At 55.2% G+C, this 22,355-nt stretch overlaps 16 protein-coding genes across 16 annotated transcripts; 10 read left to right on the top strand and 6 right to left on the bottom strand.

Moving 5' to 3' along the window:
- Window positions 1-1,096: 1,096 nt before the first annotated feature.
- On the top strand, window positions 1,097-1,859 carry BAUCODRAFT_143959 (uncharacterized protein). The gene has a single exon (XM_007683704.1). It carries the CDS (start codon window positions 1,251-1,253, stop codon window positions 1,551-1,553), a length of 303 nt encoding a protein of 100 aa, XP_007681894.1. The 5' UTR covers window positions 1,097-1,250; the 3' UTR covers window positions 1,554-1,859.
- Window positions 1,860-2,566: 707 nt separating this feature from the next.
- BAUCODRAFT_332598 (uncharacterized protein) lies at window positions 2,567-3,939 on the bottom strand. Its single transcript, XM_007683703.1, has one exon. It carries the CDS (start codon window positions 3,729-3,731, stop codon window positions 2,895-2,897), a length of 837 nt encoding a protein of 278 aa, XP_007681893.1. The 5' UTR covers window positions 3,732-3,939; the 3' UTR covers window positions 2,567-2,894.
- A 3,236-nt stretch (window positions 3,940-7,175) lies between these two features.
- BAUCODRAFT_332532 (uncharacterized protein) lies at window positions 7,176-7,586 on the bottom strand. The gene is made up of 2 exons (XM_007683702.1): window positions 7,495-7,586; window positions 7,176-7,446 (listed from the first exon to the last, which is right to left on the bottom strand). The coding sequence occupies exon 2, from the start codon at window positions 7,378-7,380 to the stop codon at window positions 7,195-7,197; it is 186 nt and encodes a 61-aa protein (XP_007681892.1). The 5' UTR covers window positions 7,381-7,446; window positions 7,495-7,586; the 3' UTR covers window positions 7,176-7,194.
- A 701-nt stretch (window positions 7,587-8,287) lies between these two features.
- On the bottom strand, window positions 8,288-9,165 carry BAUCODRAFT_332567 (uncharacterized protein). Its single transcript, XM_007683701.1, has one exon. The coding sequence runs from the start codon at window positions 9,071-9,073 to the stop codon at window positions 8,519-8,521; it is 555 nt and encodes a 184-aa protein (XP_007681891.1). The 5' UTR covers window positions 9,074-9,165; the 3' UTR covers window positions 8,288-8,518.
- A 1,377-nt stretch (window positions 9,166-10,542) lies between these two features.
- On the bottom strand, window positions 10,543-11,493 carry BAUCODRAFT_39764 (uncharacterized protein). The gene is made up of 3 exons (XM_007683633.1): window positions 11,441-11,493; window positions 11,071-11,390; window positions 10,543-11,001 (listed from the first exon to the last, which is right to left on the bottom strand). The coding sequence occupies exons 2-3, from the start codon at window positions 11,290-11,292 to the stop codon at window positions 10,903-10,905; spliced, it is 321 nt and encodes a 106-aa protein (XP_007681823.1). The 5' UTR covers window positions 11,293-11,390; window positions 11,441-11,493; the 3' UTR covers window positions 10,543-10,902.
- A 1,606-nt stretch (window positions 11,494-13,099) lies between these two features.
- Window positions 13,100-13,606, top strand: BAUCODRAFT_127465 (uncharacterized protein; the record flags this gene model as incomplete). The annotated part of the gene is made up of 1 exon (XM_007683700.1): window positions 13,100-13,606. One exon carries the CDS (start codon window positions 13,100-13,102, stop codon window positions 13,604-13,606), a length of 507 nt encoding a protein of 168 aa, XP_007681890.1.
- Window positions 13,607-13,808: 202 nt separating this feature from the next.
- Window positions 13,809-14,417, top strand: BAUCODRAFT_39762 (uncharacterized protein). The gene has a single exon (XM_007683632.1). The coding sequence runs from the start codon at window positions 13,997-13,999 to the stop codon at window positions 14,399-14,401; it is 405 nt and encodes a 134-aa protein (XP_007681822.1). The 5' UTR covers window positions 13,809-13,996; the 3' UTR covers window positions 14,402-14,417.
- Window positions 14,418-14,435: 18 nt separating this feature from the next.
- BAUCODRAFT_39761 (uncharacterized protein) lies at window positions 14,436-15,199 on the top strand. Its single transcript, XM_007683631.1, has one exon. It carries the CDS (start codon window positions 14,861-14,863, stop codon window positions 15,122-15,124), a length of 264 nt encoding a protein of 87 aa, XP_007681821.1. The 5' UTR covers window positions 14,436-14,860; the 3' UTR covers window positions 15,125-15,199.
- A 605-nt stretch (window positions 15,200-15,804) lies between these two features.
- BAUCODRAFT_332388 (uncharacterized protein) lies at window positions 15,805-17,035 on the top strand. The gene has a single exon (XM_007683699.1). The coding sequence runs from the start codon at window positions 16,090-16,092 to the stop codon at window positions 16,831-16,833; it is 744 nt and encodes a 247-aa protein (XP_007681889.1). The 5' UTR covers window positions 15,805-16,089; the 3' UTR covers window positions 16,834-17,035.
- BAUCODRAFT_332347 (uncharacterized protein) lies at window positions 17,035-17,761 on the bottom strand. The gene has a single exon (XM_007683698.1). It carries the CDS (start codon window positions 17,606-17,608, stop codon window positions 17,237-17,239), a length of 372 nt encoding a protein of 123 aa, XP_007681888.1. The 5' UTR covers window positions 17,609-17,761; the 3' UTR covers window positions 17,035-17,236.
- Window positions 17,762-17,988: 227 nt separating this feature from the next.
- BAUCODRAFT_39759 (uncharacterized protein) lies at window positions 17,989-18,388 on the top strand. The gene has a single exon (XM_007683630.1). It carries the CDS (start codon window positions 18,110-18,112, stop codon window positions 18,350-18,352), a length of 243 nt encoding a protein of 80 aa, XP_007681820.1. The 5' UTR covers window positions 17,989-18,109; the 3' UTR covers window positions 18,353-18,388.
- A 133-nt stretch (window positions 18,389-18,521) lies between these two features.
- BAUCODRAFT_332503 (uncharacterized protein) lies at window positions 18,522-19,249 on the top strand. The gene has a single exon (XM_007683697.1). The coding sequence runs from the start codon at window positions 18,691-18,693 to the stop codon at window positions 18,955-18,957; it is 267 nt and encodes an 88-aa protein (XP_007681887.1). The 5' UTR covers window positions 18,522-18,690; the 3' UTR covers window positions 18,958-19,249.
- Window positions 19,250-19,549: 300 nt separating this feature from the next.
- On the top strand, window positions 19,550-19,849 carry BAUCODRAFT_39757 (uncharacterized protein). Its single transcript, XM_007683629.1, has one exon. It carries the CDS (start codon window positions 19,561-19,563, stop codon window positions 19,762-19,764), a length of 204 nt encoding a protein of 67 aa, XP_007681819.1. The 5' UTR covers window positions 19,550-19,560; the 3' UTR covers window positions 19,765-19,849.
- A 365-nt stretch (window positions 19,850-20,214) lies between these two features.
- BAUCODRAFT_127458 (uncharacterized protein) lies at window positions 20,215-20,773 on the top strand (the record flags this gene model as incomplete). Its single annotated transcript, XM_007683696.1, has 2 exons — window positions 20,215-20,623; window positions 20,682-20,773. 2 exons carry the CDS (start codon window positions 20,215-20,217, stop codon window positions 20,771-20,773), a joined length of 501 nt encoding a protein of 166 aa, XP_007681886.1.
- Window positions 20,774-20,884: 111 nt separating this feature from the next.
- BAUCODRAFT_332413 (uncharacterized protein) lies at window positions 20,885-21,507 on the top strand. The gene is made up of 2 exons (XM_007683695.1): window positions 20,885-21,011; window positions 21,067-21,507. Exon 2 carries the CDS (start codon window positions 21,120-21,122, stop codon window positions 21,492-21,494), a length of 375 nt encoding a protein of 124 aa, XP_007681885.1. The 5' UTR covers window positions 20,885-21,011; window positions 21,067-21,119; the 3' UTR covers window positions 21,495-21,507.
- On the bottom strand, window positions 21,508-22,341 carry BAUCODRAFT_332481 (uncharacterized protein). Its single transcript, XM_007683694.1, has 2 exons — window positions 21,919-22,341; window positions 21,508-21,833 (listed from the first exon to the last, which is right to left on the bottom strand). The coding sequence occupies exons 1-2, from the start codon at window positions 22,056-22,058 to the stop codon at window positions 21,521-21,523; spliced, it is 453 nt and encodes a 150-aa protein (XP_007681884.1). The 5' UTR covers window positions 22,059-22,341; the 3' UTR covers window positions 21,508-21,520.
- Window positions 22,342-22,355: the final 14 nt, after the last annotated feature.

Raw genomic sequence — 22,355 nt, 5'->3', positions numbered from 1 at the left:
CTCGCACTCGGCTCCGCCACTCTTGGCGGTTTTGGCCTACATTCGCTGTTGTTGCGTTCACTAACAACGCTAGGACGGTGATGAGCGAAGACGGGCAAGGCTGTACGGTAATAAGGCGTCAATGTGCGGAAGCACAGAAATGGGATGGGGTTGAGCGGCCCCTCTTTGGGTTGCCGTATTATAGCTCAGATCAAATCACTCCTTGCCGGTGTTGCCGTTGATCTTCCCACCCACATTAGGCGAGACGGCGAGTCGGATACACCTTCGCCTTCGCCTTCGCCTCCTTCTGCGTTCTCTGCTAGTTTCACGTCGTTGAGACTAGCCTTGCTTTTCTGTAAGTAGCGTCGAAGCCCAGGTACACGGCAAGATGTAGACAGGTCGGCTGGTTTTATACATCAAGTCTACATAACACAGATATCAAACAATCAGCAGTACAGCCGTAGAGTTCAGGCGCCGCCGGGAGCTACCGAACCGGTCACGATACACTCTCATTAGTACTACCAACCTACTGTGGACGATCCTGGAAATCCTCAGCGGCTATACCGCTCGCATTGGCATAGCCGAGGGCCCACGAATAGCAACATAAGCGACGGAACTGGTCAGAGGGTAATGTGAGCATGACGTGAGCAGTTCCACGACGTTGTGTGACATGCTTGTGACTTACATGGACGGAACACGCATTGATTGCGGCGTAATCGAGCTGGCAAGAAGGCTTCGGCATGAAGCAGTAACCTAACACAACTTTTGCATGCAAGGTTGACCTCGCGGTGCCCATAGCTATCATCGGCATCGTGTTGGTCTTGTGGGTGTGACTCATGGTCGCTCGTCAGCTATATGCATTAGAATCTTCGGCACCGAAGGCATCATAGCCACCCTCCTCATTCACGTCGTATCACATTGGGATATAGACAATATCCATGGCTGCCGCGAACCTTTGTTCCCGTGTATGGTGCTGTTGTCGGATAGACCAGGTTCTGTAGGTGTACGATCCTTGTCATCAATGACATCATACCCGCATGTTGCCGCCGTAGCTGGACTTCGCTAGTTACTCCATTGTATTATGAAAGTACTAGAAGGTCCGGTACCTTTTGATACCCCACAATGAGTCATGAAGTGCTGGTTTGGATAGGAATGCGTGCTCCGCTAGCTGCTCTGGCTTCTGTGGCATACTCAGGAGAGTCGACATCGAGCATAGCTGCGAAGGCGTCGTGGTCTCTTAAAGCCAGGGTCAGTCGTAGAGTACGTGTAAAATGCAAGGTTGGCCAACACCGGCGAGTTCTCTACGGAGATCAATCGCTTCACCGTTGCTCCGGACGATGTCTGAAAGAAGTTGGCTTGGCTTAGGCAAGAGCGGGCGGCCACGAGACGTATGTTGGGGTATTGACGCGGTTCGTCATTTCCCCTGTCTCGACATAGTTGAGCTTAATCAACCCGTATTGGCCGGCTGTCAACGTTATCGGTCGTCTGATCGTCGCCGTAAGCGGACAGGGTGGAAAGTGCACAGAGCAACAAGACGTGACGCAGAAAGCACCGCAGGTGAAAGAATAGTGTAGGCTACAAAAGTGCTATTGGACGCTGAAAGTGGCACAATATTGCGTCGCGTAAGGATGACTTCACTCGACGGACTATGGTGGCTGTATGTAAGCCTGCGCAACACAGATCAGCATGGATCAAGGGCAGCAGCGCGGGCAGACGACTCCTCAAGTTTTCGTGTCCGCCAATCGTTTTCGAACCTCGCTCTCCTGTCACCTCATATCACGCTCCGGGTAAAAGGTACATGTCTGTACCCCGGCCAGCATCAGTCAAGTTCTTTGCGATGCTAACGGCCACAGCTCGTCTTGTGACCAGCACAAGAGCGTAGCCAGCCTCAATCGCCAGCACTATAACCCGCTGGCGCAGCTCATTGTGAGTCACTGGCGTCTCTCGCAATGCCTGTTTGGATGGGTGTGGGTTTTCCAGGTTTCCTTTCGCTGACATGAAGGACTCATCACTAGTCTGTCCTCCTTCTGCAAAATTCTGCTTCGTAGGCACGGGACGAGGCGAGGCTGGTTGTCGCGTAAAGCCACCCTTTGTATTTCCATCTCCCAACTCGACATTGTGGCAGTCTCCGTCTTCGCGTCGTCCTCTGCCACAGTACCGGAGTCAGTGTATTCGGTCTTGCCCACGCACTATGGGCTCCCAATCCGGCTCAGGTGAGAGCCAAGCGGGCAGTACACGCGCCCGCTCTCCCGGCACTTGAAAGTGGATAATGTTGAAGCCCTCCACCGCTTTAGCGCCCATGTGAACCCGAATGTGCACCGCCCTTGACGCTACAAGCAGGCGCAGTCTAAGTCTTCGCTTGTACGCGGTCGACTGAGAAGGCGGCGGCGGCAAAGCTTCGCCTAAGGCTCCCAAGGACGAGTCGAGAAAGCATGCAAACGTCGCAGCGGCCGGCACGGTCGTCTCACTGCTCACTTTGCATGGCAACAGCGGGTGTATGAAGAACGATTACGGTTCGGTGGCGAAGTCCAGCATAAGCGGTGATGGAGGCAGAGAGCGCCGAAAGCCGCAAGGCGTTCGCTGCCTTTAGAACCAAGGTAATTGAAGGCGGAATAGCTGGAGCTCAATATGGGTAGTGGAGAAGTCTCGTGGCCGGAGAGCAACGTCGAAATGGCCGCAGGAGGCGCGAGTTTGGAGTAGGCTTGGCCGCACACAGCGAGGGCACTGAAATGGGTAAAATTAGGTAGGCCGCCAGTCCAGCAGAATAAGAGGGCGTGTAAGCTCGCTTAGGTCGGAGGTGGTGCTCGTGATTTCGTGATCTCGTTGGTTTTGGGCTATAGTACGGTGGTTGATGGTGGCGAGGCTTGTCTGCTATTGAGCTGGCTGGATAGGTCGTTTGAGATCCTCCGTTTGCTTTAAGTTGCGCGGAGAAGTCGTACCGTGCTTCGGTTTGACCAGCGATGAGGTTCTACTCGCACTGTCGAGTAAGGTGGCAGCGCCGGCGGTGAAGTCCGCGACGGTAAAGGCGCGGGTGGGTGTAATGAGGGGGTGCGGCTGCGACATGGGATGGTGCGGCAAAGGAAAGGCGCAGGCAGCAGTCGGTCCCAGCCATCGCGGAGGTGAAGTAAGACTTGTTGCATGCTGCGAAGACCTTTCACCGGCAATGCGAAAGATGCGGTACCGTCAGAGAGTGAGTTGGGGCAGACGTTGCGATGGGTAAGAACAAACGGTGGCAGTCCCCTCGGTTGTCGCCAGGGCATGCACAGCTGGTCAGCGGGAGGCTGCTTTTGAACCATTTCGACTCGTGGTAGACGGCCCAGGAGTAGTGAAGTGGCGGGACTGATGGAGCCGAGACTGATGGTGGTAAACCCGAGACTGACAATGTTGGGACAGATGCTGGCGAGACTGATGGTTGGGAGACTGATATCGGCGAGACGAGTGGTGGCAAGACTGATGCTGGCGAAACCAGTGGTGGCAAGCCCAATGATGGCCAGGCTGATGTTGGCTAGACTAATGTTGGCGAAACGTCCGTTGGCGGAACTGGTATTGGCGGGACTGATGTTGGCGATACTGATGTCGATGAAGACTGATGGCCGCCAAGATGGCGATATCAAATCATGGGGCGAACCATGCTCGCTTCCTCGTGGGTTTGGTACCTCAGAGTTAACATTGTGGTCGGCTATCTTGCTCAGCGTCGGCATGCAGCCATGTGTCTGCGCCATACTCACACGGCATCGGTGGTGGTATTCCATATCGCCCGCCGATGTAGCAACACCGGGACCTGGCTTAGGTCAGGGCCGCAATGTGGCGTATTGGCCGAACTAACGCTGCGTACGCAACCCAGCTTGTGAACTCAGCCGCGCCGCTACCCGCACCAGGCCCAGCTCTCCCGCGGAGACCTCCCTTGCGGTGGACTTGGCGGCGACTGTGGCGATATCTGTGGCGAGCGAGTGAGACGCGTGTCGGGTTGAGATTACAGCGGTTGGGACGGCCGGCGGAATGGGAGAAGGCAGACAGGGGCTGAAAGCTGATACAAGTGGAGAAGCTGCATGTGCAGAGGGGAGGAAGCAAATGTGAGCACGGAAGGAGATGGATGTGGAGCGGGGAGGAGATGATGTGTAGAGAGGATGAGATAAGGCGTGCAGAAGGCGGACGTAGGAGATACTTGACTATGCCGTGCTGCTCGGCCATGTCGATGGACAGGGAAGCGCTTGCCAAGGCGTGAAGTACTGCTGTGTGCGGCGTTGGTGAGTCGCCCTTTCAATTCCTTGGCATGGCCGTGACTGTCCTGTTGCCTTTGTCAGAGACAGTAATGCAAATGTGAGATTGCTGGCAGGGGATTGACGGAGAGAAGCCATGTAAGATTGAAGGCGGCTACAGTGAATGCAGTCAGTCTTTGTCTCGTGTGCATGAGACGGCGATATGCATGTGCCGGCGGCTGGCGCGAACATGGCGCCTCCGTGATTCACGGTCGCCCGAGTCCAAGGTCGAACCCGGTTATGCTTGATCGCTCAATACACCGACAGTAAGTATACTACGCGGTACACTCCGGAGACGTTCGACATCACTAAGCAAGAGTCAAAATTGAGGTGTGCATCTAGCCAGCATAGCGGTGACGACCCAACCCGCTGCGTTGCGCGCGGAGCGAACGAAGAAGCAAAAGGATGATGGCTGTGTCTCGGCGAGAGAAGGCCTCAGCAGATGGTTGCGAGGAACCTCACGAGCGGTTGCGACTGGTGACGGTGAGGAGGTAGGCAAGGTCGAGTCGTAGCAGCAGGCGCTTAGCTTCTACCATTGGCCGTGTCGCCAAGGTTGAAGGTGCGCAGGCCAACAAGGTAGGATTTGTTCACATTCCAGTCGCAGAAGGTGCGAGCGGTGCTCGCGTGGAGGTATTGGGTAAGGGTCCGAAGAGAAGGCGGGGATGTTTATGCGACAATGGCGTGGCCACTCCGCGCTCGACGTGGTTTAGAAGCCCATAAGGTGGAAGTGGATGTGGTAGAGTTTAATGAATAAAGGCGTGATTAGGATAGGTGGTACTGTGCTCGTACGTCCGCCGCTCCGATACCTCGACTTAATAGGTGCAAGGACCAAACTCGTCTTGATCGTGGTGATTGTTTCTGCAAGCGAGTAGCTGCGCCTGAAGAGCGGGAGCCTTCCGCAACACTGCCCAGCCCGGAGCGGCCCGTCGGAAGACACAGCCGCCGATTGGAGGGGAAGAAGTCTTCGCAGCGCCTCGGTCCTTGCTCCTTGGCAAGTAGCAAGCAGAGAAGAGAGTGCAACGCGAAGTACGAAGTAGCGAGACACCCAAACTGCATCGCTTTCTCGCGGCAGCACTTGCTTCGTTGGTAGAATCGATCATTCTACACTGTCCTGCTTGTTTTGGATATTGCGGCGTGCAGTGTATACCGCAGAGCGCCGTACTTGCGCAGTCTCTCGTTCTCATGCACAACCGACTAGACGGTCCTTCGCCTTCTCTGGCTCTTTATGCACAAAACCTGCACTCGCATTGATACGAACAAGTCATTTTGGAATTTCAAGCCTACAAGCGTACTTGACAGCCTTGCTTCTTGTTACTCTTTGCTAGCTGTCTTGTGGAGCTGGCGACAGCGTGGTTGCGCGCAAATTGGGCAAGATGGGTAGACTGCAGCTATCCCAACTCGATTGCTTCAACAATCGGGTGTTGACCCGGTAACAGTTCACCCTACTCACGCTGCATTCGTGGGAACATGAGAGGCGCTTGTATGCTGTCCCGGAGCAGGCAATGAATCTGACAACTCGCTCCGTATGATCTGGAAGCTATACTAATGCTCTCTTGTTGGTGTGTCGCTACCAGACTGGCAATGGGCGGCGGAGGAGTCCGCTACGCCACTGACTGTGATCCCTACCCGTGCTTTCTGCCATGATGTGCGCTTCGGTCTTATGCTCGGCGAACATACTGCGTTCCTGCGCAACGGTTCAATGGTACTGTATGACTGCTTCAGCATTGGGGCATCCGGCAAGACTGGCGATGCCCATCATGTGGCCCGTTTCGCATCTTCGCGGGCTTTATCCAGTAGCATGATCTAGGCATCGTCAAAGACATCTCACTGGAAATGGAGAAGTCACCACGGATGTGCTGACTCCCGAGCGGTCCTGTGGTGACATGGAAGCGCCGACAGACGGAGCTCAGTGTTGATTCGCTTCAACGCACAAGAAGGAGATCAAGCGCCTCCCGTTCTCCACGGCGCGAAACGAGCTCTGCTTCCGCTGGTTGTGACTCAGACTTCTACAGCGCATGCTCAGAACTACGCACAGACATGGCGTTCTCCGGTCACGTCTCAGACTCCCAGACCTCATTTCGCGCTGAGCGGAGTAGCGCGATGGTCGGCTGTGAGCTCACTGCAAGTACAAATACACAGATATTCGCGCCATCTGTGACTGTCTAGCAACCCGAGCATTGACGCGAACGGCAAGGTGAGTGATGAGAAGAATTGCATGCATCTATGTCGAATCGCGTCGGGCACACAGAATGTGGTAAGGATCGACAATGCGATGGCTCTTTAAGGAGCAGTCGTCTCGTAAAGCGTTATAAGTGGTAAGCAAGCGCAGGAGGGAAGTCAGGGGTGGGCTTGATAGAACGTATGCTGTGGAAGATGTCTGGACAGCGTGTTGAAAGGATCTATGCACGTTGGTATGGCTGTCGGTAGGACGGAACAGGTCGCAGCCTTTGCTCCGATTGCGACAATGGTCGAGCGCGGGACTACGACGTTCTGCCATCACTCCTACCGCATATCCACCGTGGCCAGAGTCGCATTGCACGGATCTGATACGGAGATGTCAAAAGACGCAGTGTTTGTTATGCAGGCCTGGGAACTCTTCACAGGTTGTCAAACGCCAAGAGCACTCGTCTCAGCGAAGTCCCTACGGCTGTGTCCACACCCATCAGCCGCTTAGTCAAAGTCTCGACAGCTCGCGAGAACATCGCGACAGCTGCTATGATCGAGACCGTGGGGAGATGCACTTCGCACACCCTGTCGGACAGTCACGCGAAAGTGTCCGTCTCCATGCATCAGAGTCGGCCTCCGTGGGTCATCCTCATCGCGTTCATGGATTGTCGTGAGTTGTCGACGATGTCCGCAGCTGCGGTGCCGTCAACAGTATCCGCACTAGCCTTGCCTGCAGAGGCAGGATCCGAATGAGTGGCAGTGTTGCCGGTGTGGGCCACGACCATTTCGGCTACGCCATCTCGGCTGCGCTATCCGGCAGGCACCTACTGCGGTCAGCCACCAGGCAGATGGATGCCATATGCTGTTTGTTGCGCGGTGTGCTTACGACGTCACAAGGTGGTTCGCACGCTTGAGCTCCGACCACCGCGGTTGTAGACTTGAGTTCACCAGGGTCTGAGACGAGAGCCAGCACCATAAGCGCCGTGTGGACGAATACGGTAAGCTGTGGGAGTACAAGGCGGCCCTGCGCTCGAAGCCTCTCCTTGAGTACGTGAGCCTCTGGAATGGTTGAGCGAGCTGGGAACGGTACTTCGCGACGGGGAAGCAATGGGCCGTGCAATATTCCCCTCACACGTAGCAATTCGCCTGACCGCAATCAACGCAGGCTATCCCGCCTCGAAACACTCCACAGCAACATTGAGAGCAGCAGCGTACCATTGCCCTAAGCCTTCAGCTAGGCTACCACCCTCAGTTGCCTACCAGCGCTGACTGTGACAAACGATCGCAAACCTGCTAACACCAGGCTCTTTCGGGAGTGCTCAGACATAGTCGTAGCCCAGATGCAAGGCCGTAGAAGCGCAGAGTGCAATTTCGCACGCCCCTGTTGCGGGTCGCTAGGTGAAACAGGTCGAGCCAACGAGCGTAGCATGACCGTTCCATCCACAATGTGTTGTGCTCCTTCACATCTCATCAAGCGGTTCAGAGGCCGGGGAGCACGCAGGCGATCGGAACCGGTCTATGTGCACCTGGAACGCTGCACGAAAGCATCGCGTCCCCTGCCGCGGCGGACATGCCAGCACGCCTGGATGAAATCAGCCGAGCCAGTTCGTTGCCATTTGCTGAAGCATGAGTTGAAAGCTTTCGTCACGTGAGAATGTGTGGAATGCTCGCAAAGAGCGCCCCAGTCCAACACTATGCAAAGGACCTGCACAAGGCCGTGGCTATGTGCGCGTGCCTGATTGTGTAGCTGATCGGGTGCCGAAGCTCTTGCTGGTTTGCGATTATCTTGTCACATAAGTCAGGTGCGAAGAACGTGTGGACGCAGGTGGAGGTTACGTCCCTCCGTAAGCTATTGCTCCACTCATGCACGAGGGTGCGGGCTCGATCTTCAGTCTCGACGTCCTCCGTCCGATCCTCGCCAAGTTTGACCTGCGTAGCATGATTCACTACGCTATTGCGAGCATCATCATACTTCTTGCCAGCCGTCGAGAGCGCTGAACACAGGTTCGGGCTGAAATGAACAAGGTTCGCCGCTTGAATGCATTCCTCATCGTCTCCTATACAGTTGGGATGACAGGTGCTGGAGTGATGTCTGCACCAGGCCGTGAGGTCTCTCAGCACCTTGCACGACGCTGCACGAATGCATGAGCTTGGACTGGCGGTGGCACGGGACAAATCGGGTGTGCTGGAATACAAGACATGATCAGGCTGCCGGATCGACGGGCGTGCCAGCGAACCCGATGCCGTTCTTCTCCCCGCGCGGGCTGTGGGTTTTGATCCGAGCGTAAATTCCTAATCGCAGCGGCGAATGTGTGAAGCCTTCTTGATGTTGGCCGTGAGCCTGAGCCGGAGCCTGGCGGGGACGATGAACAAGATCGCACGCGCGACCACGAACTCCACTGCTTCTCCGGGGGAAGGCAATGTACAATCCTGAGCCTTGATCTGGTCTGCGCCCTATGAGTTGAACAGATTGCTCGCCGGTACACTTCTCCCAAGCCTGGCAAGATCACCGTGGTTTTTTTGGACATGATCCGGTCATGTGCTGCTCCAGCTTCGCAGCGTTGCTCGCGACGGTCAATCTGGTCGCTTTGTTCGTTGTGACTTTCTTGGAAACGACGAATGGCGCCAACACGCCGCATGTGAATCGCGCCTTCCGCGATGTTGACCATGTTGCCGGACACGATCCCGGAACCTGCTCGTGGATGCGAACACGATCAAGACGGAGACTCCAAGCTTCCAACTTGCATGCGAGCTTGATACTCTTTACCTATATAGCCACACTCAATGCAGTCCATCTTCGTGTGCGCGCAGCCGCGTTTCGTTGCGCTCCCAGACTGCATCAGGCATTACGCTCATGCGCCCGTGCTCGCCCGTGACTCCGAAAGCAGTCGTCGACCGTTTCTAGAGAAGACTTCGCGACAGCACCATGATGCTGCTCGTGCCGCTGGCCCTGGCAAACGCGTGCTCCAGGATGAGTCACAGAATGAGGTGCAAAACGCCGCATTCTGCACCACGCCTTGGTACCGCTCGATTAGCCATCGGTGCATTTCATCTGTTGTCTCCATGAAAGCGTCCTGAGTTAAACAGCCGTCTTGGGCTTGTCCGCTCGCTTCGGATTCGGTCTCCAATGTAGACTTCCTCGAAGTCTCAGTCATGACGGATGTGATGATCAAAAAAAGCTCCAAGGGCGAAAAGTGGCATCCGAAACCAAATGGTCGGGAGTTGCTTGCGGTGGAAGCACTTCTGTGCACTCAAGCCGGTAGTCAAGAAGCTTGACGTGCCTGTCCGAGATGAACAAACGGTCATCCCAGTGCGGCCAGAGCATGTGGACGTGCTGTAGCACTGCTGCGTTGTCTTGTGCTGTCTGCGGCAACGAGATGTGCTTCTTCATGCGGCAGCACGTCTAGCACCGGAAACTGGCGAAGAAGTAGCTGCTCTCGAACGATCTCCATCTTCGAGCATCGCTCGAGTCGCCGAAGATGAAGCGGCCTTCTCAACCTTTCCCTCTGACCCTGCCATTCTTCTCTATCGCCTGCTGCAGGAAGCCATTCTAGCGATTGGCGTAGACACCTTGCCCGTGCTGGCACCAAGGCGCATATGAAGAATGGGTTTCCGGCCCGTGAGTAGCGGTGCAGTATGAAGTGTTCATATGGCGTTGTTGTTGTCACATACGTTGCAAAGCGTGCAAAGTGCGGAGGGACGGAAAGCTACTTCATGGCAACCGGATGGGCTCCTCGCACGTGACACAAAGTCTCAGGCTGCGGCAGATCGGTACGCCAAGTTACAACGCCTGTAGTACCGTAGAATCGATGTGTTGTGAGGAACATCCAGAGACTACCGCAAGCTGCAGACATAAGAAGAGCTGGAAGCTCATAGTGTTGACGGCGGACCGAGCATAACAACAAAGCTCGCCGGTACTGTGCCTGAACCTGGGGCACTTGTGACCGGAAAAGCGGTTCGGAACACCACTTCTGCCCGCAAACGCCTCTTTTGCCTGCCCCGCCACTTCCGCCCAAAGCGGTCCACTATTGTGATGGATAGTTGATGGTGGAGGCGAAGGTATCTGACGAGTACTGCAAAAGCCAGAATACTGTTAACAGAGTCAGTCAGCATTACAGCGTGCTTGCTCTCTTACTCTCTTGACCCCAGAGAGTACCAAGCGCAGCAGTGCGAAATTAGGCAAAAGCGTCGAGAGTCAACGTCACAGATCACTGCAGGGCTTGTCACCTCCATCATCCCAACCGCCTGCTCAAGCCTCCCATACATCTCAGGAGAGCCGCGTTGTCGGTCCTACCACATAGGCACAGTTGTATGAAGCGGTCGCTGCTCCCACCGAAAGATAATGCTGTACTTCGGCCACGCTGCGTCCCTGTCCTGCACCTCAGGTTTGAGCTGCCAGCGAGTGCCGTTACGGTATGGTATCGATTGTCGTACACACTTACCACAGCGGTGGTGACCCCGGAGGCTTGCTCCAGCACACCCTGCAGCTTGTACAGAGCTAAGCTCTGCTCTTTGGGCGATGTGTGGCAAAAGCGTGACGGGTCTGTGGGTAGGCCCGATGGTCTAGCGACCACATTGACGACGGTCTCCACGAGGCCTGCCAAGATTATCGCTTCGTTGGCTGGATGTCTATGAGAGAGGCATGGCGGTATGAAGTGGTACTCACAAAGCCAACCTCGCTTGAATATGGTTGTAAAGCGTTTCTCCTCCCAACTTTTACTACGTCTTCGAGCTGCGCGAGCATGATGTTCAGCGTTTCGAGGATGTTACTGTACGAGTTGCAGGCGCCGGAGGCTTTTAAAGCAACTGCTTGGAAGTCGCCGGCGGCCCGCTGAGCGAGCTGATCGTAGGTTGCACCCAAGCGGCCTGCGTCGCTATACGTATGCATGTACGGAACGTGCTGATCGGCGAAGTGAGAGATGGCCGCCTGCCACCCGCGAGAGGGGAATAGATCTTTCTGCGAGACCACGAAGAAGCGAGCGATATCTTGGCGAAGAATCAGCGGACGGCGAAACAGAGAGTCGCAACCTGACTACCTGCTGCGGAGGAGCTTGGCACGTATCAAATCCTTGAACACCTTGAAGCCGAGCCTCTCACCATAGGAGATCTTCATCCTTGTGAAGGCGGTTCACGAGGGCGCTAATCTCCGGCGCGTGGAGATGTTTGGAACAACTTCCAGCATGGAGCATGACCCCAACGATAGGTCCATGAGCATCTGGCAGACGCTTCAGCAGCTCACCATTTGCGAGTTGCTGATGATGTTCACTAGATTCTCAAGTACGCTGGGCATTACGGCAGTGCCGTTGGTGGAGGATAAGGGCATGGGGCAGCGGAGGTGGGAGAAGACGCTTAGGGGATTTTTGCGTCTGTCCAGAGTGGCACATACGTCCAGAAGGTGTATAAGACGCACTCAGGCGCTCCCGAATCACTTCTAGATATGTAAATATATAGACTCGTCATAGTCGGCACATATGAGTGAGGATCTTGTATTGCTTGCGAAATAACTTCTAAGGGACACTCCATGGCCGTAAAGAGAGAGCCACAAACACCCGCCCCGATGATTGCCCGCAAAATCCGTGGGACACTTTGTCCCACACGAACACAGCGCGTAGCCGCATTCGGCTGCTTACATCTTGCGGTCGCTTGCCTCAACATCCATACGTTCATCTGAATTCGTTGTACTACTGTTAAGGAGCGCTATGAACTTCAAAAGTACATATGCAAAGCTATGCGAAGCGGCCCCTTCTTGCTCGAGCATTCCCGTCATTTCAAGGTGGACATGCGACGCTCAAGAAGAAGCTTAGCCTGCCCAGTGTCGCAGGATCGCATAGTGAGGTAGATCTATACACAGCTTCCGTGTATAGTCTGCAAATGCATATGCAGTAGGTGCGTCGGCTGCAGTGACGGTGTAAGAGGGTTGCCATGTTAAAGTACAGCAGCAAAGCAAGACCGCATGCAGCCGCGCACGCTTATATCTCTTCCACAAAACGGGGAACGCCACATCAGGATAAACAGTGTCGAGGTCAGCTTTGCACCATAGTCTGCTCTGTGAGGGGTCAGTCGACCGCCATAGAGCAAGGAAAGCCGTCGGCACGGACACTGTGCTAGTCGCAAGTAGCCATGTTGCGCTCCGAATGCCCGGTTCAGTCCAGCTGATATGGTGTTAGGGGATGAATTGGCCCTGCTCCTTCGCCTCTGTGTGTTCGGATGGCAGCATTAGTACACAATGGAGGAGTTGAGGATGATCCCGCTGTTTGTGCCTCGCGTGCAGAGCAGGGGCCCGCGAACGCCAACGGCGAGAAAGTGGGCGGGCAGCTACGCGGCTGTTCCATTTGACTGCATCGTATCGTTCTCTATCATCGTTTCCAAGCACTGTGAAGATGCTGGTGCTCGAAATTTCAATTTGACGGCCATAGTAGAGAGACGCTTCTACGTCAACCTACAGCATGGCAGTTCCAGGGTACATGATCGAAACGGTAAGTCGAGTTGATACCTTCGGAGAGGGTTCAGCGGAGCTCGATCCTAAGTCTCTGCCTTCCGCCGTCGCATACCTATATAGATAGTTCCACGGCATCCATTCTACCGACAACAACGCGAACAAGTGCAGGCCATTTACCCAGGATGAGCTTTTTAGCACCGAAGAAGACCCCTTTCATCTCTACAACTGGCAGAAGAACAGGATCTACGAGCGAGCCATGGCCGAAGGACTCAATCTCGGTCAGTTCGACGCGCTTGATGACGGGAGTATGGCCCGCTTCATGTTGTTCGTATGGAATCGGTCAGCGTTCAACAAGGAAGAAGCCGCAGTGGCCACCACGCACTTCAAGAGCTGGATCGGCAACAACACCGCGCCAAAAGTGTATTCTACGGCCAAGTATCCGGACCCGCGCAAGGTGAAAGGGAGGGGTAAAGTCAATCAGCCGGCTCTAGAGTCAGCAGCCACGGCAGCAAGCACCCGCGAACATGCCGAAAGTGGACGCGCGCGTGATGTCGCTAGTCCTGCTGCTGCTGCTGCTGATGATCCATCTACTCCCTTTCATTCGATCGAACGCCCACGCGCGAGCCGCGACTTGGATTCCCCATACATCACCCCAGTCGAGCCATTCGCCACGACATCCGACACCGCAATGCCTCCGCCAGGCCCTTCCACAGGGACGGTCATGTACCCTCCTTCGCTTCCTAAGGATCAAAGCGGAGCCTGAGGGCCGCAACTCAGCCGGCATTCCGAACACCAAAGACAAGATTCAAGTCAGCCAGCGAGCAGATACGAGCGCCGTACCAGCGAGCAGCGCCGTACCGTCCGCATCACCCATCTCATCTCGCCCTCCCGCGGAAATGCCTACACACGTGCCCTACGCGGACACGCTGCAGAGGCTCACGCAAGAACGGGCGGCGAATTGGCAGAGGATGCAGGAGATTGAGCGGCAGTTGGCAAGCATGAGGACGTGCGAGACTGAGCAGGGTTCGGGGGAGGTGAAAAGGGGTTCGCCAGGCATGGGATTGTGATGTGATGATGGAGGAGGCGGAGCATTCCACATACATCGTAGCATGACTGCTGCAGTAATCCACTCGGTTGTTACACCGTCGCTGCGATGCTGCAAGTGGGCTTCTGTACGAAGCCGGTTGAGACCTGGTCAAGACTCGCTGCCACCGTCATTCAGGGGCAGTGTTATCGATCAACGTGGCGCACATGTGACGCTGTCTCCACTCGAGATCACCTACCTCGAACGACGCTGGTGCCACAATTTCCGGCTCTGCTGGTATTCGTGCAGCAGGGGCTACATGGCGAGCACTCCCTGCCAGCCTGCTGTAACGCCCAAAGACTCACTCGTACCGTTTTGGCAGGCTTGTTCGTACTGGGTGGTCACTCATTCTTTGTCCATAGGCAGGCCGATATTGCTAGAGAGACAGACATTGGCCAGCCTATTAATGCTGGCTGCGTTACTCATCCTTCAGTCCCGCCAGCCTGTCTTGCTGTCAGCCAGTGCCTGCGCTAATCGGCCAGCCCTATCTTGGCATCATTAACTTGTGCTCGCTTTCATTTGCCGGCTGTTTTTGATAGACTACGTCATACCTGCTTTGCCTTCCAGCATGTCTCTTCCATGCCTTCTCTGCCTGCAGCTATTAGACTGCTTGAATGCGGGTTACTGACAAGCTTCTAGGCCGGTCTCAGTCTGATTCAGTCAGCATTACCTCAATTATCTGCCTAGGATCAGTTGGCGCTTTCTTCGAGCGACCCTGTCTGTAGCTGAACCGCTATCTTCTCTTCGACCGCCGCGTCCATACCCGAGCAGCTATTCGAATCTCCTCCATCCTGTCTGGCTGCTCGCTTCTCAACATTGCCCGCACGCCCAATGTTCCTCTTCCTCGTGCGAGCCGAGTACTCCGAAAAGCCTCTGACATTGTCTTTCATTTGTCGTGGGAACTCGTGAACTCATGACAGCATCAAAACCAGTATGGAAATCTCTCCATTCCAATCCCGGAACGATGCGCTGCGAGGAACTCTGCAGCTGCTCTCCGGACAAGATCCGACCACACACATCAACACTGAAAAATTTCAAGAGATTGATAAGTGCGCTTTTGTCAATCCAAAATCGAAGAAGGTTCCCGCTCGTAGCTACGGAAAGTGGTACGTCTGCATCGCCGGCGACCTTCGACACTCATCGCACATCTCGGTCTTCACGCCGTCACTTCGCATAAGACTATTCGCTGGTTGGTGAAGATGGCACAGCTCGTCGGCGCCCTTGCCAATGCGCTGCCCGATCTGCAGTTGGCTGCTCGATCGTCCAAGGGTGGTCAGGGAGTGTTTCGGCCTCAGGCTGCGAAGACTGCACTTCAGCTTTGGCAAGCAAGACAAGGCTCCGCACGTGATGGAGCCACGAGCGATGATAATGAAATCTACCTGGCAAGCAGTTACGTTCGCTATCAGGGGTGGCTGTACATGACGCTGTGGCAAGCGGCCGCGCTGGGAGAAGCATAAAGACAGAAATGATGTTGACGGCAGCGGGGGCGGCCACAATGGCTTGCAGCACTCTCGCGTAACGACCACCCTCCCATTGATAATTTCGACAGGCGAAGCACCGAAACCCACCACATTGCCACCGGTGCCGGCCTCAGCACCAACGAAAGCCTCCTCGCTGCTGATCCGCGGCAGCAAGCCAGTTATGCCCGCCAGCACGTCGACTCAACCACACCCGAACGTCGCCGACACGTGAGTATGTTGGTCGATACCAGAGCAAAATAGATGTCGTGAAGGACTTCGTAGCTCCACAAAGGCGTAGCGCTCAGGCCATTGTGATCACTACGGTCTGAGCGCCGCGGCTCGGAGTTCGGCTCGGAAAAGCGGCCCGCGCCTTGCAAGCAGTCTGCGGGAATGCGTGTGAGTTTGATGGCACATATGATGAGCGCTATGTAGCTTCGAACATGGCAATGGAGATACCATTACCCCATCCGCAAACCATACGCATGGCTGGCTTCTCCGCATTCTCTAAATCGGTGCACGTGTGGACGTTGAAGGGGCAACTTATGTTGTCCTTCTCACCGTGGCTACCCGCAGGCATGGAGCCGGCGGCGGAGAGACACTGTCGTTTGTCTCCTTCCCACCACTCCTCCCGGCTCTCTCAGTCCTGCAGCGAAGCCGACAGCATGATTTGAGGTGTTGTTACCCTCCGCCATCTTCGCCACTATGACGGATCAACACCACCAACTTCCACCCCGCACTCGTGTGGAAGAGTACGAAGAGCCGCGGCCGAACAACGGCATCTATCGATTCCGTTGCAGGACCACGACCACACCCTCCACAGCTGCTGGTATACATCGCGTGATCGACGAGCAGGTGATCGAAGAGACCGTGCGCTGGCCAAACAACGAGCAGCGCCGGCGTAAGGAAAGATGCGCAACGATACAGCAAAGTCTGGACGCAGTAACGCTTTCATTTACACTCAGAGTTGCCGCGGAAGAGTGCGCGCTGGGGCAGGAACCAAGGACGCATTACGATGATGTGTTTTCCTTTGACTACGACGTCAACGACGCCCTCCGCCACATCAGCGGGTGGGAGGACGAGCATGCGCAGGCGGAAGTGTTGCCCGCGGTGCCGCAGCCGCTCGTGCTGCTTCCGCCCGCTCAAATCACTACTACCCGAGGGAGCGCGGCGAACCTTCGGCCCCGCTTAGCGCCACCTCCTCCTTCTCCTCTCCGTCCTCCGGTGCACGAGCCTCGACCGGCGCTGAGTGGCTCCCTGAGAACGACAACACCAGCTGCGACTGGAGACAGTAGTGGCGCAAGATTCGTGGACCTCGGCAGCTACCGCGTCGGCGAAGCAGCAGGAGCTCAGCAGCGGCGGCAATCGGCTCGACGCCAGCGAATTACACCCATCTACGTGGATGACGATGATGGCAACGAGGATGACAGCCTGTTCATGCCCAAGTAGGAGGAGCATCGGAGATGAAGTTCTGGGTATAAGCACGAAGGCTACGCAGGATCAGCCGTCCGGCTTCCCAACAACACCATCGATGGTGTTCAGAGAGGTCGTGGAAGTTGGAGATCAGACAGGGTGCAGGATCGGTCGCTCGTCAGCGAAGAGGCAGCGCGCACAGCAAAGCCTCCTCACAGCCGCAGGTACGGCAGAGCATTTAAGCATATGATGTATCGACCCTATCAGTAGCAAAGATCGATCCTTCGTCACGTTCAAATCGGCCGTATCTCCGTCCGGGAATCCCTGGAATGCGCGATAGCACAGAATGTCGCGTGATGTGTTGTCACGTGTCTGGAGCAATCCGGGGCCAAGGAGTGGATTTGCTTCGGTCTGAACATTGCACCGCTTTCAATGTATGCTATAACAACACCATAGACTCAGCTTGTCCTGCAGTCTTGTTCACGGTAGAAAAGTCGTACCCTATGGAGGGTGATGTGTGTGCCACCTCGATTACTTGATTCAAGGTAAGCGGCATCCCACCTTCTGTATGGATGCGCGGGGACAGAAGGCTACTTAAGTGAACCGACTGTCGTGGTACTTGACCACCCCACGATGTGATATACGCCTCGTCGACGCAATGGGAAGACTTCATCTCATATGTATGAACACCTAACAGACACGAATTCCCATAGACATCAATGCAAAGACTACTGGTGCCGTGTAAGGGCGCTCCATATCTGGCCATCGTCATCTGCCCTCTTCCTCCGGCTGATCCCGACTTCGTCAACATGCACCTTCCTCCAAGCGTGCCCGTTGCGAAGCGCTCCTCCTTGATCGAAGACCTGGCTCCGATACTCGCTTATGCGTCGCTATTTCGAACGCCTCACCTGCTCTAACGAAGCTGCTCCGGCCTTACCAGTCCTGCATGAGTGCAAATAGTGTACAGACGCTGCACTCTATCAAACCGTTCAATGCCACCATGCCCGGTCCATCTCCGGTAAAAACACTGACGGCTTGCCGGTTGCTATCAGGCCGCCTCAGGACCTGACATTGTGTCAGCCTCCGGGCTCCCGAACCTGCCTGCCCTGCTCCAGCGATGCGAGAGGACGCACTTTCATGCAGCCTCGAGAAAGGTAGGCGAGGAGCCACTGATTCAGACCAGGCAGCAACCTCAGTCGAGCGGCTACCTCCGACTGTAGTGCATGCACGACTACCCGTTGAGAATCACTTCAAACATCCAGCCGAGCGGCGCTGTGTGTGGTGGACCAACCTCAAAGGCCGAGAAGTAGGCATGTCTCCCACTACCCTGCAAACAGTAGATAAGGCGAGCCTCAAGCTCGAAGCAAGTGGTTCGACCAACGGACTCAGCACGTATGGCCGTTTTTACCCATTCCTACTGTGGTGGCAACCTCAATCTACTCAAAGATACCATAGAGCACTTCGCAGGAAGCGAGCTCCACAGTCAAGATCGTTACAGTCTTGCATGACGCGAAACATCCTGCCGCACCGACTAGAAGCGTTGACGCATTACTAGCTCAGGCCGGGAACGGTAAGCTGTAGACATCCATCCATGTCACTGCTCCAACGCGGTCCAGTTCGGGAATGGCCGCCTTCTCCGTGCAACCTTCAGAAGGTTCGTTCATGGGCTGCACTCAGCACCCGTCACCAGTGCCAAGCATATCACAATCAACACCTGCGCAGAGAAATGAGACTGAGGTCATACCCACCGGACCAATCCATTAAGAGCTTTCCTGTCTTCACGTCCGTGTTGTTCACACACACTATAACCAGATCATTAGCCTTGTTCTCAGCAGAAAGCCCACCTCTTCTCCGGTCGCTCGTTACAGACCTCAACCGCTTTCACTCCGGTGCATGGCCCTCTTCGGCAGTACCAACCGTCTTAGCGAGGTAGCTTTGACCCGCTTTCCTGCCTTCGCGAGGGCTATCGACTACCGTTCCGTCTACGGCAGCAGCAGATCCGCTGGACTCGCACGACAGCTCTCCTCATTGTATCGCAATCCCTTGGCCATTAGAAGTCGAGACGCCTGCTGCAGCCTTGCAGTTCATCTTTGCGCGTTTGTTCTCTTACTATCACGTTCCTCATGGGGAGCGGCTGTCAAACACTATGCGGTGCAGTAGGCAAGGTGTCAGTTAAGGCCCTTTGCATGGTGAGCCCCTCAGTAGCTCCTTGGCAATAGTCTGACATGCATAGGCAAAAAGGAGATATCGATCACTTCGTCCGGGAGAACGACAAGCTCAGCTAACACCTCGCTGTCAGTATGCGTCGACTTGGCCAAACTCCGCAAATGGCTTGCCACCACGCAGTATGAGAGGGGAGGGGTGGAAAATGCCATCGCCATCAACCTTTTGGTTGACAGAGACAACGAATCCTCCCCGTAGCTCGTTGCGAAAAACTTTGCGCTCGATATAGAAGATGATCGTACGTTCGACGGAAACAACGAAGCTCCTGAACCACAATAGTATGCTTGCGGTAGCTCTTGAACCAGAGATCTACGAGGAAGTCCCCAATGTTGATAGGCTGTAGGACGAAGTCGCCTAGCGTCGACGAGCAAGCTCGCAGCGATAGACGGCAAACGTACGGAAGAGAATGCTGTGTAGAGGGCTGTCGAGGCGGTTGATGTCAAGACAGAGATGGCTGCGGTGGTGAGACACTGCGACAGGTTTGCAGAGCAGAAGCTGCCTTTTTTGGCAGAGTACAATGCAATCGAGACGGAACTCGACATGCTTGGTCCACCTGCGGAAGATACCTGTCTTAACGAAAACTCATCACCGGCTCCATACGATCCTCACGGGCTGGCTTACGGTGGTCTTGTGGACGACCCGTTCTTGCTTCTCACTTGCTTCTCGGTGACTCACTTTGAGGGCCAAGCCAGGGTGATGGCATTGCATTGGGTTCTCAACGCCGTTCCAAAACTTATCGAATAAGAGGTCTGCGGGTCCCAAGGAGGAGAATGACGCTGCGCCACTCGAGAGGGTCTGGAGAGGATCGTCAGGCGGACTCGACCTGGACAGCCGCAGCAGTGGAAGTGGATGGTGCTTGCTGCTTGTGCATGCTGCATTCAGAAAGTTCATGGTACTAGTAAGTCCATGTTGGCGCACGCGAGCGCAAAGCTGTGGTAACTGCGCTAGGACCCTTGAGCGCAGGAGACCTCAAGTAAGGAGCAGGAACAAGAGGAAATTGATACACCCGAGATCCGCGTTACGGTGCACAGCGCTCGTAATCCTGCTGGCGACTTTTCTTTGGATCCACATATCACGTGGTGTCGTGCAATTCACCTGACCTACGCGCCCCGCGTAATACCCCTCAACGCGCGCTATTCAAGCGAACGCGAAGTCGCACACGAAAATGTATGAGCTTAAGGCCAGCTTCAGTAAATGTCATACCAACATCCGACCGACTGCATTGCAGCATTTGCCCGACCACGCCGCAACATCCGACCGCCGACAGGATACCCAAGCTTTTACAGTGCTGCAAGTACGGCCAGCATAAGGATAGCAATAGACATGTTCAACAGCCTCTTGGGCGTGGCAGTCACTGCCACCAACGCTATCGACCGCACAGTAGTCGCTATCATCTACGCCGCTACCAACTGCATCTTCTACGCAGCGGTTTACGGCGAAGACAAGACGCTAATAACCATTGACTACCTCAGCGTGCCAGAGCTCCCCACCGAGTACATGCGCCTCTGGCATGGCATAGCACTCATCGTAGCCGTCGTGCTCTTCTTGGCTAGCGCTACTGCCCTCTTTTACCTCATTCACATCCTCTCTGAGCTCCATCGTCGTATGTATCCGGCTCTTGCACCGTCTCGCCCGTTTGCGCTAATTCTATCCCACAATAGGACCACGCATCATTGTCATTGACGATTTGGCTGCGACGACAACCCTGGCCGTGACCCGACTGCTGGCGCATGCTACCATGTGGCACAAATGAATCACGCAGTTGCTCGCAGCGTACATGACATTCTTCGTCGCAGCCTAATGTAATGTTTCCAGGACGATCTCTTGTCTCTGCCTGCAAGTGAACGCGAAGAAGCTCGCCCGGGCACGTCGACGAGCTCGCCTAATGGGACTGGAGATGCGGCAGCATTGGCTAGCGACGGAGTAGCACGTGAACGAGTGTCTTCAAGCCGTGGGAGCGACGAAACAAAGTCGTGGCAAATCGCTTGTGGGTATGTCTATCAATGTGACCCGTGGTGTAAATGAAGGCTTGCTGATACAGGATAGGGAGGTCTCGGCAAGATCTACAAACGTGGTCACAGCAGTGGAAATGTGAGGGTATGTTGTTTCATGCACGCAAGCGAATCCGCACGAGAGATGCGGCGCAGAAAGCACGCTCGAGCGGGCTGACCGATGCGAACTCTCACATTGGGCATGAGCGTGGCAGCCCTCATCTATGCTGTTCTGTCAAACCTCCTGGTCTGCACTATCGATGGGCCAATGTCAATCGCACTAAAGTCTTTCAAGACGCCTCCGTATCGGGATTCCCTCTCACGTCCGGCACTTTCGCCAAGGTTCTAGAAAGCAGCCTTGCACAGCGTCACGGAAGCTGCTTTAACCCTCCTAGAGCAGCACCGAGGGTCGGACTGTCTAGCACCAGCACATCGTGTTGTGTAATGCTCATCCAGATCGCAGGTTGCCCGGGGCAAGAGTAACATGATGGACCAGAGTAAGCCGAGTATTATCCGTCTCGCGCACGCTGATTCATCGTAAGGACATGAAGACAGCGCAGATAAGCTCTATCCGGCAACACCTTGCGAAGCCAAGCTACGCATCCGCGTCGAGGCCTGTTGCATGAGCTACAGCGACGTAGAGCTTGAACACTGACACAATGTCTAAGTTGGGGTGGAGCATATTCACCGTACGGAAGAGTGTGATGCCCCCAGCTGCACACAACCGGTCCCGTCACTTGACATTCAGGCATCCCCGTGGCCATGATGGGGTGGTGCCGTGTTATGCGATACCGAAGACTGATTCCCTCGTAGCGCAGGCCTCTGTACTCATGGATAGTCAGTCATAGTGGAGCGTGCATCCGACGGAATGCAAGATGCAAGATCCAATGCAAGGGGTGCAGCCTACGTTCGCGGCTTTTTTATTGCCACATACCTCATCATGTACTCGTCACCGGCAGCCACGCCTGATAGGTCAGACGCAAATATGGACACCATCAGCATAGAGGCAGTCTGCAAGTCACATTCCTTGAAGCTGCAGCGGTTCATTCCTGTCGACTGCACGCGCACCGCCAATGCATCCTTCCGATAGCCGGAGCAGTTGGTCTTGCCGCTACCCTCCTAAAGCAATGTGGCAGTCCAATAGAGCGGAGAGACTCGATGCGTGCAGATGTACATAGTAGATTCCGTTCTTGTGTTCGTTTCCTTTCTTTCAGCCCTCATCTCACGTACTATCACGGCTACTTCTCGTACCCTCTGGCCCCTACCTGGTACAGGATATCCTTCCTTCCGACTCTCGAAGACGCTCTAGACCCAATCCCTGTCGGTCTACTCGTCTGTCTGTTC

The sequence above is a fragment of the Baudoinia panamericana genome (assembly GCF_000338955.1).
Source record: "Baudoinia panamericana UAMH 10762 unplaced genomic scaffold BAUCOscaffold_16, whole genome shotgun sequence".
NCBI lineage: Eukaryota > Fungi > Ascomycota > Dothideomycetes > Mycosphaerellales > Teratosphaeriaceae > Baudoinia > Baudoinia panamericana.
The sequence above is the reverse complement of the archived record's forward strand: the minus strand, read 5'-3'. Positions and strand labels throughout refer to the sequence as shown.